The sequence below is a fragment of the Arachis ipaensis genome, chromosome B09, assembly GCF_000816755.2.
Source record: "Arachis ipaensis cultivar K30076 chromosome B09, Araip1.1, whole genome shotgun sequence".
NCBI classification, from domain to species: domain Eukaryota; kingdom Viridiplantae; phylum Streptophyta; class Magnoliopsida; order Fabales; family Fabaceae; genus Arachis; species Arachis ipaensis.
The window spans coordinates 96,803,064-96,821,570 of NC_029793.2; the positions used below are offsets into that span (position 1 = coordinate 96,803,064).

Sequence of the window (18,507 nt, forward strand, 5' to 3'; positions counted from 1 at the left end):
AGCACGCTTTTACGAGAGTGCCCACTGATTTGATATTTCGCCACGCTTTGTTTTTGCCACGCTTAAAAAGCATGGCCATAGAAAGAAACCGGTACGCTTAAAAAGCATGGCTATACCTTGTCTATTTTGGCACCGTGAAAAAATGTGCCAATAAAGCTCCCTCCTCAAAAATTTAGTTTCCCACCTATTTTCCCACACTTAACCTTTTTTTTTCTAAGTTATCAAATTTTACTAACCAACAACACACACTACTAACTTACACACTAACTAAAACAATGAAACCCTAAAAATTCATCTTCTCGCTCGAACCCTAAAAGCTAAGGCGCCGTCAGCTTCATCGTCGCGATCGAACCTAGCCCTGGTCGCCTGTCTCTGTCGCGGTGCTGCTCGCCTCATCTTCTCGAACCCAGCCCTGGTCGTGGTGCTCCTCGCCTGTCTCTGTCGCGGTGCTCCTCGCCACATCTTCTAGAACCCAGCCCTAGTCGTGGTGCTCCTCGCCTGTCTCTGTCGCGGTACTGCTCGCCTCATCTTCTCGAACCCTGCCCTGGTTGTGGTGCTCCTCGCCTGTCTCTGTTGCGGTGCTCCTCGCCTGTCTCTGTCGCGGTGCTGCTCGCCTCATCTTCTCGAACCCAGCCCTGGTCGTGGTGCTCCTCGCCTCTCTCTGTCGCGGTTCTGCTCAGCCTCGTCTTCTCGAACCCAGCCCTGGTTGTGGTCCTGCTCGCTTCCCTCTGTCGCGGTTCTGCTCAGCCTCATCTTCTCGAACCCAGCCCTGGTCGTGGTGCTGCTCGCCTCTCTCTGTGTCATGGTTCTGCTCAGCCTCATCTTCTCCAACCCAGCCCTGGTCGTGGTGCTGCTCGCCTCTCTCTGTGTCGCAGTTCTGCTCGCCTCTCATCCCACATCTGGCATCAAGGTTTGTTTTTTCTAACTTTATCGATTTTGTTTACTTGCGATTATGCTTGGTGCGTTCTTTCAATGTTAATTCTCTGCTTATTATTCCATTGCGGATCATTTTCTATTACTTTCTGGATGGTGATTGGTCATTGGGGCTGCATTATTGCTTTTACTTTAGGAGTTTAGAATTGTATGGAAAAGAAAACTGCTCTTACATCTACCTGAGATAGTAATTTTGATTTTCAAACTTAAACATCTCTGGAAAGCATTTGGCATTTAACCTGTTCATGATGAGTATAGCTTTTCTCATAGGAGCAATGATGAGCATGGTGGTTTTCTGTTCTTCATGCCTGATATCCTACTTTAATTTGATCTTTCCTGTAATAAATTTTAAGGCAAAATTGCACATTTTTATTGGGGTGTTTGAAGGGTATTTTTTGCTTGTATTGTTATATAGAACAAGGAAGATACATTACAATTCTGAGATAAATTGAAGCTCCTAAGTATGCACTATGGATCTATTGATTTTTTTATTTTTGTTAACAAATACACATATCATGTCATGTGCTTACTAAATTCTAACTGTGAATTCTAACTCTTTTCTCTCTTTTTTTCTTCTACAGTATCCTCCTTGTTACAAGGACATCAGTTTCTGGATCAATGAATCATTTACTGAAACCAATCTGTGTGAACTTGTTAAAGGAATTGCTGGGGATCTTGTAGAAGAGGTAATTCTTTGAAAGTTCTAGTAAATCTTTTCTCTTGCATTTAAATGTATGTGAATTATCAATGTTGCTGTTTCCTGAATGTTCAATGGATTGAAAATATATCTGGGCTTATCTGATCTGAGATTGAAAATTGGGGTTATGAAGAGATCTTGTGCAAAGCAAATTAAATGTTGTGTTAAGATGAGCTCTGAAACATCTTAACATTTAATTAGAGGATTTAAATTGACTGAATACAGGTTATGAAAATTATGAATACAGGTTATGAAAACTCAAACGATGCTTTATTATATGACTATGGAGGATTTAAATTTTATGGTGTGTGGTATTTATATTTTACTTTTTTTGCAGATGGACACAGAGTGTTGTTAGAAGCTATTGGGTATATCAGATTCCTTTAGAGTCAAATCGAGGTCATTTATGTTCCTTGAATTCTCACATATTTGTACCATACATACACATTCCTTTACTAATAATCAATTTTCCCAAACAACTATGATGAGTCAGTGATGTGTGTGTGTGTGTGTGTGTGTGTGTAGCATGCTGTTAAAGGTTCACTTTACTTTTTTTTTTCAACAACACACCCTTTATTATTTATTATTTATTGAAGTTCTAAAACTATATTAAACTATTTATTTTTTATTAAAAAAATTCCTTGGATATTATTTCAGGCCGTTAATTTATGTGTGAGAATGTATATTAATTAATTAGAAATTGATGAGTAATTATGTGGTAGTAATTGAGTGATGATTGTAATTATCTAATGTAATTAGGTTCATCAGGGAGAGAAAATTTGTTTATTCCCTGAAGACCCCGGTCAGATATGCTTTTTACATTGGATCCATTAAATCTTTTAAGGGTTTTGGTGATTTTGAATGTAGAAATTTAAAGAATTACCTTACATTATATGGTTAAATAAAGAAAAGCATATAATTAAAGAGAAATATTGTATCAAAAGTGACTTTTATCTGATGTAATATTATTTTAATTAAACTAATGGCTTCCTTTACTACTTTACTAATTGCAAAAAGTTGAACATGGTTTAATACATTTTCATTTTAGTTTGTTTTACTTTTTGGTTATGTAGCTACTGCATGAAAACTACTTGAAGAGGAAATTACCTACTAGTGAACAGGTATGATTATTGCCCTCTTCAACTTTAATATTTTAATATTTTTTTGGTTTTCTTTCATAATTTTACAATGAGAGTTTCTGTTTCATAACCTTCTACTATTTCAGACCCCTTTTGTAGTATATTTTTTTATTTTAATTTTTTTTCTGAGGCTTCGGGTGGTGGTGGCTTACATGCTTAGTCACTGTTGGTTTAAGAGGTTTTGGTTTGCTCATTGTTGAAAAAGTTTGCTTCTTTTTCTGCTTGAGAGTTCAGCCTAACAAATAATGGCTAATGCCTTACATGGAAGAAATTGTAGCAGATTGGGACTTGGGATTTGAAGCATTATTTTTGTTTTGTCTATAGTGTTAGAATATTTATTCAGAAAACTTTGGAGGAATCTATAGTTATTGTTTCATGAGAGATATTAGAGATGTATGATCTATCATGATGTGGTATCTAGCCAGTGATTTTTTCTTGATTCAAGAGTTTTTTTTTCTTTGAATTAATGGGAAAGTAAAGAGATGTGGCCTACTACTGGTCCCCTTGTTTTCATGATTTGGCTGTCCTATGTGTAATTAAGTTGTTAAATATCATACTCATAATCTTTTTTTGCCTCAAGAGGTTACTAATTCCCACGAATGATTAAAGTACTTGGATTTAGTGGTAATTTGAGTTTAGTGTCTCTCTAATACACACTTCTGATTGTTTGTTAAACTCTAAACCTTTTCTCCTTTTAAATGAACCATTAATTATTCTTTTAATATATATATATATTTTTCTTTTTTATGAAATAAGAATAACTCATTAATCAAGTTACACACTTAAAAAATAAATGTTTATGAATTAGAGGTTTAATTTAAGATTTTTACTATCAAATTTTTACTCTCAAACAGAACCTGCATATATCATTACACAAAACTAGTATTTACTTTTTTCTATCTTTGTTTGCCATGTCATATACTAATCAATATATACAATAATAAAATTGAAAACAGTGTTTGTTTGCTTGAACTGAATCTTGTGTTTGCTTGGTTGCTACTGAATCTTATTAGTGTTGATTTAAGTCTATTTTTTTTAATACAGGCTTTTAATAGTTGTGTTTTCGCTGCTGTTGCTGCTGCCACATCTCTTGGTTTGCTTCTGCTCTGGTACTGCCATTGCTGCAAGGGTACGGATTTAGTTTCTGCGGTGCTAGTTGACTAGCTACTATCTTTATTTTAGTTTAATTTTAAAAATTCTGACAGCTTCTGTGGAGGCAACAATGCTAATGTGATCGTGGTTATTTATGTCGTAACCTCGTATAACTTATTATAGTTATAACTTATTTGTTTTGTAATAGAACCTCTATCATTAAAGGTCATGTGATCGTGGTTATGTATACTACTTAATAGAACCTCTATCATTAGAGGTCATGTAATAGATCAGAACCTCTATCATTAGAGGTTATGTATACTACTTAATTTGTTATTCATGTTATGTATACTACTTAAGTGCTTTCTCGAGGCAGTCACTTCAAGGCTTTCTTTAAGAATTGCTAAATATATATAATTTTAAAATTATATATGAATTTTGCACGAAATATTAAGAAGATTAATAAAAAAAATTCTGACCAAACTTATGGGCACGCTTAAAAAGGGTGGCTATACCTTAATTTTGGGCTCAACAAGCACACTTAATAAGCGTGGCCATAACTTGGCAACCGGCACGTTTTAAAAGCGTACCCATATCCTCATGTACTGCCACGTTTTCTAAGCGTACCTATATCCTCATACGTTTACCCTATTGGCACGTTTAAAAAGTGTAGCCAAATCTTCCCCTATCGGTACGCTTTTAAAGAGTACCCAAAACATACATTCTGGGACGTTTTAAAAGCGTGGCGATACGTGCATTTTTCGGTACGCTTATAAAGCGTACCTATAGGTTAAGACCTATGGCCACGTTTTTAAGCGTGGCAAGAAAAGAAAGCGTGCCAACAAAAAAAGCGTGCCGATAGATCCACAAAAGCGTGGCGATAGAGCAACCGGCACGCTGGCAGATGTGACCCTTTCAAAAGCGTGCCGATAGCTCAAAAAAGCGTGGCAAAAAACTATCGGCACGCTTTTTTGCACTTTTTGGCACGCTTTTAAAGCGTGGCAAAAAGCTTATTTTCTTGTAGTGTCTATTGTTGCTTCTGTCTGAGGCATAAAAATACTCATTGTCGGCCACTGTCTCTATAACATCAATGGCTTCTTCAATGGTCTTCTTCTTGTTAAGGGAACCTCCAAATGAGTATTCTACAGCTTTCTTTGATTCACAATTCAACCCTTCATAAAAGATATGAAGTTGCACCCACTCATTAAACATATCAGGGGGCATTTTCTTGTCAAATCTTTGAATCTCTCCCAGGCTTCATAAATAGTCTCACCATCTTACTGTCTGAATGTCTGCACTTTAGTTCTCAGTCTGTTTACTTTTTGTGGAGGGTAGAACCTTGCTAAGAATCTATTCACCACATCTTCCCAGGTTGTCAAGCTCTCTTTGGAAAATGATTCTAGCCATTTTGTTGCTTTGTCCCTCAAAGAAAATGGAAACAATAGCAATCTATAGGTGTCAGGATGAACGTCATTAGATTTAACCGTATCATAGATCCTTAGAAATGTAGAGAGATGCTGATTAGGGTCTTCTTGGGCACTTCCTCCAAAAGAACAATTGTTTTGCACAAGAGTGATGAGCTGAGGCTTCAATTTGAAATTATTAGCATGAATAGTTGGCTTTTGAATGCTGCTACCACAGTTCCATGGGTTTGGATTGATGTAAGAGCCCATAACTCTCCTCTCTTCTCCAGCAGGGTTGGTTGCGCCTCCTCTGGCATGATTGTTCATCTCTCCTTCATGATGGTTTTCCATATCATCCTCCATGGTTATATCCAAGTCTTCCTCCTTTTCCTCTGCACCAATGGCCTTCTTTCCTCTTACTTCCCTCCTTAATCTCAGGAAGGTTCTCTCTGGTTCACTGTCAAAAGAGGTTGAAACCCCTCTTCTACCTGTCATACAAGTACCAAAATAAGTAGCGACCAGCAAGTGAAGATTTCAAAGTTAATGAAAAAGTGTCATTACAGCAATTGAGGCAATTAATCAAACAGTTAATGAGTTAGTGGATTAGTTTTGCTGGAAATTAAGGAAATAAAGAAAAATAAGAGAAACAACTAAAATTGCAGAAAGTAATTGTAACAGCAGAAATTGAAATTTAATTAACAAAAGAAAAGAAAAATGCCCAATTTAGTTATCCTCCAATTTAATAATTGTCAATACAAAACTAATCCCCGGCAACGGCGCCATAAACTTGATATCCTGAAAACTGTCTCTCAACAATTTTTTACCGGCAAGTGCACCGGATTGTCGTCAAGTAAAAACTCACTGTAGAGTGAGGTCGAATCCCATAGGGATTGGTTGGTTGATCAATGTTAATTGGAGAATTGTTCTAGTTGAACAAAATCAGAATTGAATTGGAATTGCAGAAAGTAAAATTGGTGAGAAACTTAAATTGCAGATAATTAAAGTGCAGAAGCTTAAATTGCAAGAAATTAAAAGGGAATGGAGATTTAGCATGAAATTAAAAAAGCAGAATATAAACAGAATGGGTAAGATCAGAGTAGGGGATTCATTGGATTTCAGGAGATATTGAACTCTCCGGATCAACTCATTTTCATTTCTTCCTCAAAGCATGAATAATTTCTCTAATCTCTCTAAGCATGAATAATTTCCCCAATGTCTTAGCTCACCAATCTCTCTAAGCATGAATAATTTCCCAATGTCTTGATTTAATTGCTCATGGGAAGAGATGAAATTCGCTCACTGATTAGACCACACAAATTCATAGATCAAAGTATTGGTAGGATTAAATGTCACAATATCCATCCAATCCCCAATTTAATCTAATGTGAGAAAGCAATTCTAGCATGAATTCCTCATCCCTCTCTCAAGGATCAGAGGAATTCCAATTATGGATAGCTTCTCTATCAAGACAACTATCAAATCGAATTGGGATCGAAAGCTTTCTAACAACAATCAAGAGAAAAGAAAGAAGAAGAAGATGAAAACTACTATTGATCCATTGAATTACAATAGAGTTCCCTAACCCAATGAAAGGGGTTTAGTTGTTCATAGCTTTCAGAATGGAAAATAGAATTGGAAAATACATTGCAAAATGAAAAAGTGTAGAAAGAGAATAAAATTTGGCAGAGTTTCAGTATCAGTCCTTCCACCCCCTAACTAACTTGAATCCTAAGCTATTTATACACTTTGTTCCATTGATCTTCAGTCCCTGAATTGGGCTTTTGGCCTAAATTGAAATGGGTTGAAGTTGCTCCAATTGGCTTCCATGCTTGTTGAGGAAAGATCTGCTTCAATATCATTGTTCTGATGCTCACGTTGGAGTCCACATTTTAGGGCCAACGTTGAGTCAAACGTCCTTCATAGAAAATTGATTTTAGACATTTTGAGCAACGTTTGACACAACGTTGGAGTGCCAAGGTTTTCGTGTCCACGCGTATGCGTGACCTACACGTGCGCGTGGATGGTACAATTCACCAGGTCACGCTTCTGCGCTGTCCATGCGTGCGCGTGTTTGCGGCCAAAATGTTCATCCATGCGTGTGCGTGACATACGTGTGCGCGTGGATACAATTTCCCAAACTTCAAATTTTAAAATATTTTCAAAGATGTTGGCATCAGCGTTGGACCAACAACGCTCCCTCCAACATTGATTCATCCACGCATGCACATCATGTACGCGTGCGCGTCGATGTATTTTTTCAAAATTATGATTTTGGAGCTCAGATCGCGCACGTTGGCGTCAACATTGGAGTGCCAACGTTCCCTCCAACGTTGGCCTATCCACGCATGCGCGTCACTCACGCGTGTGCGTGTATTGTCAAAAATGCACAATCCACGCGTGCGCGTATAGCACGCGTACGTGTCGCCACCGTTTCTCCAGTTTTTCAAAAAGTACTTTGTATCAAGCGTTGGAGGTAATGTTGGCTCACCAACGCCCCCTCCAACGTGGGTATCAGCTAATTTTGCAGCAGCTTCCATTTCAACGTTTGAGGCAACGTTGGTGGTCCAACTTGGCCATCAATGTTGCTTCCTCTTCATCCTTTTCATGGCCATTCTTCAACCTTCTTCCATGCATTTCTTCACCTGTCATCAACCAATATATGCATCAAAGCCTTGCTAACATCATGAGAGATTGCATCATTCTCAGCACACAAGTAATTATGGCCAAAGTCTCATAAAATTGCATCAAAATAACCATGGTTGAATGAATCAAGGCATACATGAATTTCTAACCCAAATGATTAGTGAAACTAGCCTAAGATGCCTTGGCATCACAACCTCTACCAATATACTATGAGCAAGAGCCATTCCAAGATGTATACTAATCCGATAGCTATTGGGGACCTCCTTGTGATTATCAACAACCTCCACCATATACCTATAAACCTCCTCCACAACATAGCCCTCAACCATACTCACAAGTCTCATACCACCAAACACCTTCATATGATCCTAATCCTTACCTACCACACCAACCACCATATGACTTATACTTAGAACCACCCACATTCCAACACAATTACTCCCAAAAACCACAATTCTCACATATACCATCTCAATATACACCATCTCCATACTCTTATCAAGATGAACTACCTTTCTATCATGAACCCTTCCTTCCAAGCAAAAAACTCTCATATCCACTCCAATCTCATAATTAAAATAAAACTGAAGGGGTTTGTGAAATTAGGGTAAAAGGTGGGTTGATTTCCAATTAATTTATATTTGGCTAAATAACCAACTCATTGTAGATATTGTAAAGATACACTACAAGAAAAATATGTTTTAGCGGCAAACTTTTAGTGGCAATAGCATAATAGCCAATAATTTTTTAATTTAAGTTATCTTTTTGCGATAATTATATATTTGCCATTATTACTATATATATTATAATGGCAATTATTTTTATTGCCGCTAAAAAATACATAAAAAAATTTAAAAACATATTTTAGTGGCAATTATTATTATTGCCACTAAATTATTATTTATTTTTACTTTTAATTTTAATTTTTTTAAATTAATACTAGCCATTTTTTAATTGCCACTAAAAAATTTATTATAATATTTTATTTAATTTCTTGAATTACAAACCTATGCAAGGAAGAGAGAACCTTGTCTCAGATATCCCACTGAACCTTGCCTCACATAACCACTCCTTGAAAACCCACTCCATCTCAGCTTTCTCCGTTGACAACCGCCCACCACCGCCGTCACAGGCCTTGCTTTCGCCTCCTATCGCTCTGCCTTTCCACGCACATCTGTCTTCTTGTTTCAACGTTCTGCCTCAGATCTAGGTCAAATCCGCGCCAGATCCACTTAGATCCGTGTTTGTTTTATGATTTGATTTATGTCTTTGCGTTTGTTTGAAGTGAAAATTCAAACTCTCTCTGATCTCACTATTCAAATTGATAATGTGTTTAGTTGCTTCATTAGTTCAGTATAATTTCATAATTTCTCTTCATTTGTTAATTTCTCTTCATTTATTAATTAGGTCTCAAATTTCTTTCTGTTTCTGCTTCGTTTGAAGGTTTTGGAAAAATTGTTCATGTGGTTTTTTTATTTTGTAGCAAAAGATTTTGTGCTTTCTTGTCCATTTTTGGAATTTGAAGATTCAAAGGTTACATTGTGTGTCGTTAAGCTTAATTTTGATTAGTCAAAGTTTTGTGACTTTGAAGTTTGAAAGAATGAACTCGATTTGTCCTCTCAGAATTTTATACCTGTTTTGGTCATAGATAGAATTGCTTAGCTTTGGTGATTTCTAAATTCTCAAGGCAATTATTTTTTCCATAATTTTTTGTCATGTAGCTTCTGCTATGGTGATCCATCCGCAGAGCGACGATTTCTTGTTGTACCTGTTCTCTACTTTAATATAAAGAAGAGATGGCATACTTGATTAATTAGTTCATTTTTGTTTATAGTCGCCACAAAACTAATCCATAATATAATGCAGATTTAAATGAAGCAATAAGAAAATGTGTGCTTTAATATATTTGCCTCATGATACTTCTTGGGTAAATGCATGCATTTGGTAATATCATTGTTTCATACTCTATTCTTTTTCATCTCATATTTTAAATTATAAATATAAGTTTAATTGTGATGCACTATCTTAGTTTCAGTTTTAGAAGGTGGTGGTAATAGTGCACCACTCCTTTTGGTTCTGGCAAGAAGCCCTTTGGTTATAGGGGATACCATCAAATCTGTTGGGCTTGTATATCTTAATAAACCTGTCTTTTGATAGTAAGTTCATTTATGATGTAGTTATATATTATGAATTTTGGACAATTTTGATAGTAATTTTGTGGATAATTTTGTGATTTTAGGATAAAAAGGTATGCCTATTGTAAGAGAAAAACATTTATGCCCCCAACTACATATTCCTGTACTTGATTTGCTCCAACACAATCCTAAATCCTAATCACTTTCTTGCTTTGGTTACGATAACAGCTTTTTGGGCTGCCTGGACTACCTTCCTCTTGCTCTTTGCTTATCTATACTACTTTTCGCCGGTCTTACATTGAGAATTGTAAGCAACTTTTACCCTTTCATTAATCATTGTATCCATATCTGTTTCATTTTTCTTCTTCTGTAATGGGAATAAACAAAATGCCTTCTTTGTAATAATAATTGACTATAGCTAAATGGCAAAAATATGATCTAGGTATATAAAATTTTAATAACATTAATGATGTCTTCAGATGCTTAATTAATTGGCATACTTTTATCAAAGGTATTCGTGTAAAAAAAAAGAGTTCTTAAGTTACTCATTGTTTCATTGCATGATGCATATTATACTCTAACACCATGGTTTCGTAAGATTAATTTTATTAGCACTGTTACCTCTAAATTTTGGTCGTTCTGGTAGTTATACATTATGAATATCACTGGAGCTATATTTATTGTACTTCTACCATCACTCTGTGATGATTGATATAGAGCAGCAACGCCACAAGAGTTTTATCTAGTGCTGAATTCAGCACATTTCTTCCTTTATTACCTATTTATTGTAGAACACAATCTCTGTGGACATACTTACATTTATAATTAATTTATTTTCAAATTTATCTAGGCCACAGTGCACTATATCACAAAAATTTATTGTACAATTTGTACATCAATTCATTCCTCCCTTTGATATCATTGGTTTTGCTGTTTGGGGTCTAGAGCCACTTCTACGCCTGAACAAGACTCTATCTCTGCAAGTTAGCATCTAATCTTCATCTAAAATAAACTCTAATCTACAAGTTACCATGATAATTTATAGAAGTTGGATGAGAACAAGGAAGAGAGACAGAGAGGATAAGTTGTCATATTTGGTGGCTATTGGGAAATTCTTGTTTCTATTGTGTGTGGGAGTGTGACTTTGAGAATTGAGATCACAGAGCACTAGGTACTCGGGTTATACTATTGGTCTGTTTTCATTGCAATTTGGTGGGTCTCAAAAATACAATATAATATTATATTAGATTAACTTATTCAAGGTGGAGGAGAATATATAAAATTAACAATACTTTATTTTTAAAAAAATAAAAATAAAAGACATTTTTAATTGGTTCAATAGTTTGGTAGTTAATTATATGCATTTTGGCACCAGGTTCTGTATTTTCAAATTTTTAACAATAGAAAAAATCTTACAACACTATTGTATTGCATTGTTTCAAAACAGGGTGGTGGAAGGTATAAATGAGGAAAAAATCCCCAGCTTAAATAAAAAGAAAAACCAGCTATTGTACCTACAGCTTATGCCAAAGTTAAGCAGTCTCAATTCAGATTTTTGCCAATTTTAAGGTCAGTGATAATTAACTAACTTTTCTGTTTACCTTTGTTAGAGATTAGTTACCTTATTTCCTATTCTTTGATGTTTTATGCTTATATATTTTTAATTTATTCATTTTAATTAGGATATAAAATATCTATAGAAGGATCATAGACAATTCTAGAAATAGAAGATGGATGCAATGTGATACAATTAGTGAAGAGTATCTAGAGGGATTAGAAAAGTTTTTAGATGATGCCTTTCATCATAATAATGGAGAATCAATTGCTTGTCCTTGTAAGAAATGTGTGTTACACTATTTAGTGGATCGGACAATGGCCTATGATCACCTTGTGGTTAATGGTATTATGCCATCATATGACACTTGGTTTTGTCATGGAGAATTATTAAACTCACCTACTCCTATTGGAGAAACTAATTGTATAGAAAAAACTTTTAGGGGTGATGAGATGGTAGGAATGATAGAGGATGTTTATAATGGCTTTACCCAAAGCATAGATAATGACCCTTTAAAAAGTGGTGATGAGGAGCCAAACATGGAGGAACCAAATTTTGGAGCCAAACATGCATCAAAAAATGAATCACATCCAGAAGTTGAAATATTTGACAAGTTACTAAAAGATGCGGATGAAGAATTATATCCTGGATGCAAGAAATTCAGCAAGCTTTCTTTTCTATTGCAGCTTTACCATCTAAAGCAATTATTCAAATGGAGCAATGAGTCTTTTGATGCGCTGCTAGGATTATTAAAGTAAGTATTACCCGATGGTGAGAAGCTACCTAGTTTTTATTATAATACTGAAAAGATGGTCAAGGAATTGCGCTTGAAGTATGAAATGATCCATGCTTGTCCCAACGATTGTATGCTTTTTAGGAATGAATTGGCTAATAAGAACATCAACAAATGCTCAGTTTGTGGAGCTTCTAGCTGGAAAAACAATAAGAAAAAAATTCCTGCTAAGGTTCTAAGGTATTTTCCCCTTAAGTCAAGGTTGCAGAGACTGTTTATGCCTTCAAAAACTTCTAAATTGATGAGATGGCATCATGACGAACGCAATAAAGATGGGACTTTGTGACATCCTGCAGATTCTGAAGCATGGAAAAGTTTTGACAATTCTCATGAAGAATTTTCTAAAGATCCTCGCAATATTCGTTTAGGATTAGCTACTGATGGATTTAATCCATATAGTAAAATGCAAAGTAAACATAGCACATGGCTAGTAATTTTAATTCCATATAACCTTCCACCATGGCTGTGCATGAAGCAAGAGTTTTTTATTTTTTCATTACTCATTCCTGGACCAACAGCGCCTGGAAATAATATTGATGTTTTCTTGCAACCTTTGATAGAAGAGTTAAAGGAATTATGGGATGTTGGGGTGGAAACCAATGATGCCTTTGATAAGAAGACATTCAATATTAAAGCAGCGCTCATGTGGACAATAAATGATTTTCCAACATATGGTAACTTATCTGGTTGGTGCACTTATGGTGAATTTGCTTGCCCTTCTTGCAATATAAACACTCATTCTATAAGGATCACAAAAAGTCAAAAGTATTGCTACATAGGTCATCGACGCTTCTTGAAGTCTAATCATAAATATTGAAATGATGCAAGGTCTTTCGATGGGACTAAAGAATCAAGAGTCGTGCCTGGTCCAATATCAGGGTCATCAGTTTTGAATCAAACTAAAGGCATAAATTTTTCTCTTGGTAAGCTTGGTGAAGATGTTAGTGGGGTGATAAAAAATACATAGAGAAAGAGGAGCATTCTTTTCAATCTCCCTTATTGGGAAACAAATTTGGTGCGACATAACCTTGACGTGATGCATATAGAAAAAATGTGTGTGATAACTTGATATATACATTGTTAGGTCTGGGTAAAAAGTCAAAAGATAACTTGAAGGCTCGGTTGGACTTGAAAGAGAAGAATATAAGACCTAGCTTATGGCCTCAACAACGAGCTAATGGAAAGACATTTCTCCCTCCTTCTTATTTCTCAATGTCTTCTGCTGAAAAGAAGTTATTTTATGAAGTACTAGAAAATGTTAAGCTTTCACATGGCTATGCATCTAATGTCTCTTGTTGCATTTGGAAATAGAAAATATCAGGGCTAAAATCTCATGATTGCCATGTTATAATGCAAGAACTTCTTCCACTTGCTTTACGACGAATAGTAGATAAAAAGATGAGCTCTGTTTTGATCGAATTGTGCACATTCTTTTGAGGGATATGCAGTAAAAATCTTGAAGTGGAAAAATTAATACTACTTGAGGAGAAAATTGCCTTAATATTGTATGACATGGAGAAGCTCTTCCTCCCATCATTTTTCACAATTATGGTACATTTGGTTATTCATTTAGCAACTAAAGCTAAAATTGCAGGTCCAATCCAATATCGCTAGATGTATCCAATAGAAAGGTGTAGATAATTATATATATTAGATTTAAATTGCAGATTCAGTCTATTTTCATATATAGTAGAATAATATTAACTTATGTTATAGATATTTATGCACTTCAAAATCATATGTTCGAAATCAAGCATGTCTAGAAGGTTCTATAGCAGAGGGATATATTTCAAATGAGTGTTTGGCATTTTGCTCACTCTATATGGAAGGTGGGGATTCAAGATTTTATTGGTCAACAAAAAATAAAATGGAGATTGAGCATGAGGCTGATCAAGAAGGATGCCTTTTTCCTTCTATTGGGAAACCATTTGGCAAAGAAGAAGCATTTCTAATGGATGATAAAACATGGTTGCAAACCCATCAATATGTGCTCTTCAATTGTGCTTCTAAAGTGGTTGAAGATTATAGAAAGTGAGTGATCATCTAGCTCTCTTTATTGTTTACCATATATAACATTATTAGTGACATATGGGTCACATGTATAGTGAACATATTAGTGAGATCAAGAGAACACATCGCAAGCGTCGCCTTTCTCCACATCAACTTGATCGCTTGAATTTTAATTCATTTCATGAATGGTTCAAGGATGAAGTAAGTAAAGGATTTAATTATTATTTTTTGGTTAATATCATGTTAGTTTATCAAAAGTTTATAGCTTTTATATTATTTTCTGGTTAGATTAACAAGTTGGATATCACATTTGGTACCCAAGGTGATATAAGAACCCTTTCACGAGGTCCAAGTTACATTGCAAGACGATTCAAAGGTTTTGATTTGAACAATAGGTATCGATTTCGAACAAAGAAGCATGAAGAGTCCAAGGCAACACAAAATTCTGGTGTCATGGTTGTCTCAAAGGTGATTAGCTATGCAAGTGCAAGTGACAATGCTCCCAAGTAGGGAAATATCAATTATTAGGGAAGATTGACTGATATTATAGAGTTAAATTACTTTAAAAAATTTAAGGTTGTCTTATTTAAATGTGACTAGGTTGATATAACCAAAGGTAGAGGAGTTAAGAAAGATGACTTGGGTTTCACACTAGTGAACTTTTCACTCTTAATACATACCGGTGATCAAGAGAGTGATGAACCTTTTGTATTTGCAAACCAAGCTCAACAAGTGATATTTGTGAAAGATCCTCATGATCATGAATGGTTTATCCCTAGGCTAATTAGTCCTTGAGACATATAATATGGGAGAAAAGAAAATCATGCAGTTTGAGCAATTAATGCAAAATGATAATGGTGACTTAACTTTGTTAGAGGAAATTCGTCACTTTGAGGATGGGAATAATGATTGGGTTAGAAGTCGGGTTAATGGTATAGTAATTGATCATGGACATTCACCAAATCAAACTGATGACAATTCTAAGTAAGTTAGGTAATATTTTGAGAACTTTTACATTTTGCATTCTCATTTTCTGTATTTTTCTTATTTTTATTTATTAAGTTTATATTTTGTATTTAGAGAGGTGTACCAAGTGACTTGTATTTTTCTGCACATGGTTGTTTGGAGAGGTGTTGGTACACGCATGGAGAAGCAGATGCAGCCCTTACTTTGGTATATAGCTCTTACTTTGATGTTTTGAATTTTGACCTTTGAGCTTGAAGGATCTTTTATGTCTTAAGATCGGTTACTTATTCTATTTATTAATGTTGACCTAGGGAGTTAATATGTTATTTTACCTTTTTCTTTTCTCCATCGTGAAATGACATTCATGTTAGTAAGAATCTGATTTCTTTGCTAAAGCTGGTATAATATAATTTGATTCACATTACCCTTGTCCTATTATTGTAAGACCCAAGATTTTCAAATAAATCTTATTATGAGTTAATTTCAATTTATTTATTCATTAGAAACTTTATTTTCAGAAATTATTTTATTAAAGCTAATTAAATCAGGTTTTGATAATTAATTAGAATTTTATCTAATTTTATAATTATTGAATTATTTTCTATATTTAAATTACAAAATTAGTAGTTATGGAATGACAAGAATTTTTATGTGATTTAATTCAAATAATTGACATTTCTATGACTTAATATTTCAAATTTTAGGAATAAAGAAAATTAATCTTATTATCTTATAAATTCAATTAGAGAATTTAATTTCAAACCAATTAGTATTTTAATACAACGAATAATATTTTAAAATAATTTTAAGGATTAAATTAGATTTCAAATTAACACTTTAAACCCTAATTTGATTAAGATTAACCAAATCTAAATTAATCCCAAAATTCCCAATTTCATACACAAACCCTAACCTTAATTTTACCTTAATCCCTACCCACACCCACCGCCACTCACCCTACCACCTTTCCCCAAACACATGCCCAGCACAAACTCAGATAGACAGAGAAAAAGAAAGAAAAGGCAGAAAGAAAACGGGCAAGGTAAAAGGAGAAGAGGTAGGGAAACAGAGGAAGAAGAAGAGGAGAGTGGGGGAGGAGCCGTCACCGTCTTGCTGCTGCTTCGCCACCACCATGCTCTGCCGCGTCACTGCCGGACTCACCAAACCGCGTTGCCATTAGAGTCTACAACCAAGAGAAAGTGAGATCTGAGAGAGAGGAAGAGAGGGAAGACACGCTGAAGTTGGTGGGTTGTTCCGCCACTCCTCGTCGTGGCTGAAGCCATCGCCATCGTAGCTGTCTCTGCACCGTTGTGTATCACCGTTAGAGGAAGAGAAGTGCGAACCAGAGCCATGAAAGGGAGGAGCAGAGCGCGCACAGGGGAGAAGCCATCGCTGTCGTCGCATCTTGCCGCCATTGCCACTCCTAAGGTCACCGTCGTCGCCCTTACCACAAGCCAGAGTCACCGCCATCCATGGTGGAGCCGTCGAGAGGGAGAGTGCCACGTTTGGGGAGAACCAGCCGGAGAGAGGGAGAGGCGTCGTGTCTGTTGCGGGCCCACCATTGTCACCCTCATCGTAACCTATCACTGCTGTTGTGAGCCTCTTCTCATGCCGATCAAGGAGCTGCACTCCATCACCGTTATGCCGCCGTTAAGCCACCTCTGTCACCGGAAACTGCCATTGAAGTCCCTTTTTCCCTTGGTAAGCATTATCGTCTCTGAAACCTTTTAAAAATCAGATTTTCGTCATAGCCTATTAGAGTAACTGAGATGTTGGTAACGTAGGACCAAGTTGTGGTTTTGCATGCTGAGTTTAGTAGTTGTGCATGCGACATCGAGCTGCCACGTTGTCAACGGAGTTGCCGTCATTCTATTTTCTCAGGTATTCGAAAGTTCGGTAAGTTGTTTCCTGTTCTAAATTTTAGAGGAGATGCTGCCCAAATTTTTATAAAAATTGGAGACTTGTTTAAAAATGGTTATTTAGAAAGATTTATATTTTCAAGGATTTTATAATTTGATTTTTAGGAATTATGAAGAAAAAGTTAATGTTTGGAGTTTGATTTATTTAGAAAAAAATGAATTATATTTTGAACCAGAATTATTAAAGAAAGTAACAAGTGGTATGATGAGAATGAGTATGAGGGAAGATTGATTTTTGAGTATAATTTTTAAATAATTGAATGACAATGAGGATGAATGTGAAAATGAGATATGAATTAGTATCGGAAATGGAAATGATAATTATGAGAAATTATTGAATATATTGATCTTGGGGCGTTGTCCCCATGTTAGCCGGGATTTTTCCCGTGGTTACTGCTGAGCTTGGGGTGTTGTTTTTCCCATGTCAGCTTGGGGTATTGTTTTCCCCATGTTAGCTTAGGATGTTGTCTCTTCTCCCCATGTCAACTTGGGATTCGTCCCATAGATATTATTGAGCTTGGGAGCTTTCTTTTCCCCATGTCAGCTTGGGGATTTCCCCCATGGTGTAAGTTTGAGTTGAGAACATGTCAGGATGGCTACGTAACTGATAGTTGATATCAACAGCCATAGGATAGGCAATCATCATATGCACTTGTATACTTTGGTTGGGTTTGAATTTGTTTGGGTTTGCCTAATTGCTTAACTGTTATTAACTGCTATCTGAGCTATTTGCTGTAACTGTAATCTATACCTGTGTTTTCCTTGTATGTTTTGCCTATGCTTGTTTCTGTTGTGGTACCTTTGAGTTTGGATATTGATGATGAGATGATGATTTGGTTGTGGAATTGTTTGAGTCACTGAGTTGAAGGCTGTGATTGGTCATTCATAATGATAGGAGACTTTTAATTTTCTTTTATAGGAAAAACTGTGTTTTGGATTTCTGGATACTTAATCACTGAGTTTGAAAAATAGTTTACCTACTAAATATCTTCTTATAACAAATTCTGAAAAACTGTGGTGAGACCATGTGGTTAGGTTCTCACCCCCTACAGACTTCTCTTTTCAGGAAACAGATGAAGAAGCTTATGAAGAGTAGTTGAGTTTAGCTTATGCGATAGAAGATGTTTTAGTTTAGTTATTATTACTCTTCCTTCATTATAACTTTTGCAAGACGGATAGGAGTTGTTATGTGAAGTTTATATATTGGTATAATGTACATATA

At 35.6% G+C, this 18,507-nt stretch overlaps 1 protein-coding gene and 1 long non-coding RNA gene across 2 annotated transcripts in view; both read left to right on the plus strand.

The window, feature by feature from the left end:
• On the plus strand, positions 560 to 3,962 carry LOC110267030. Its single transcript, XM_021112149.1, has 3 exons — positions 560 to 910; positions 1,515 to 1,619; positions 3,814 to 3,962. Exons 1-3 carry the CDS (start codon positions 803 to 805, stop codon positions 3,931 to 3,933), a joined length of 333 nt encoding a protein of 110 aa, XP_020967808.1. The 5' UTR covers positions 560 to 802; the 3' UTR covers positions 3,934 to 3,962.
• Positions 10,162 to 18,507, plus strand: part of LOC107619798 — a 17,298-nt gene continuing 8,952 nt past the window's right edge. The window contains exon 1 of the long non-coding RNA XR_001615802.2: positions 10,162 to 10,349. This is a non-coding gene — a long non-coding RNA (uncharacterized LOC107619798). The remainder of the gene's footprint in view (positions 10,350 to 18,507) is intronic.

Excerpts from the sequence above, each read along its gene's own strand:
- LOC110267030 (XM_021112149.1), top strand. The coding sequence starts at position 803 with ATGGTTCTGCTCAGCCTCATCTTCTCCAACCCAGCCCTGGTCGTGGTG. Across the intron at positions 911-1,514 it reads ATCCCACATCTGGCATCAAG|TATCCTCCTTGTTACAAGGA; the intron begins GTTTGTTTTTTC and ends TTTCTTCTACAG. Across the intron at positions 1,620-3,813 it reads CTGGGGATCTTGTAGAAGAG|GCTTTTAATAGTTGTGTTTT; the intron begins GTAATTCTTTGA and ends TTTTTAATACAG.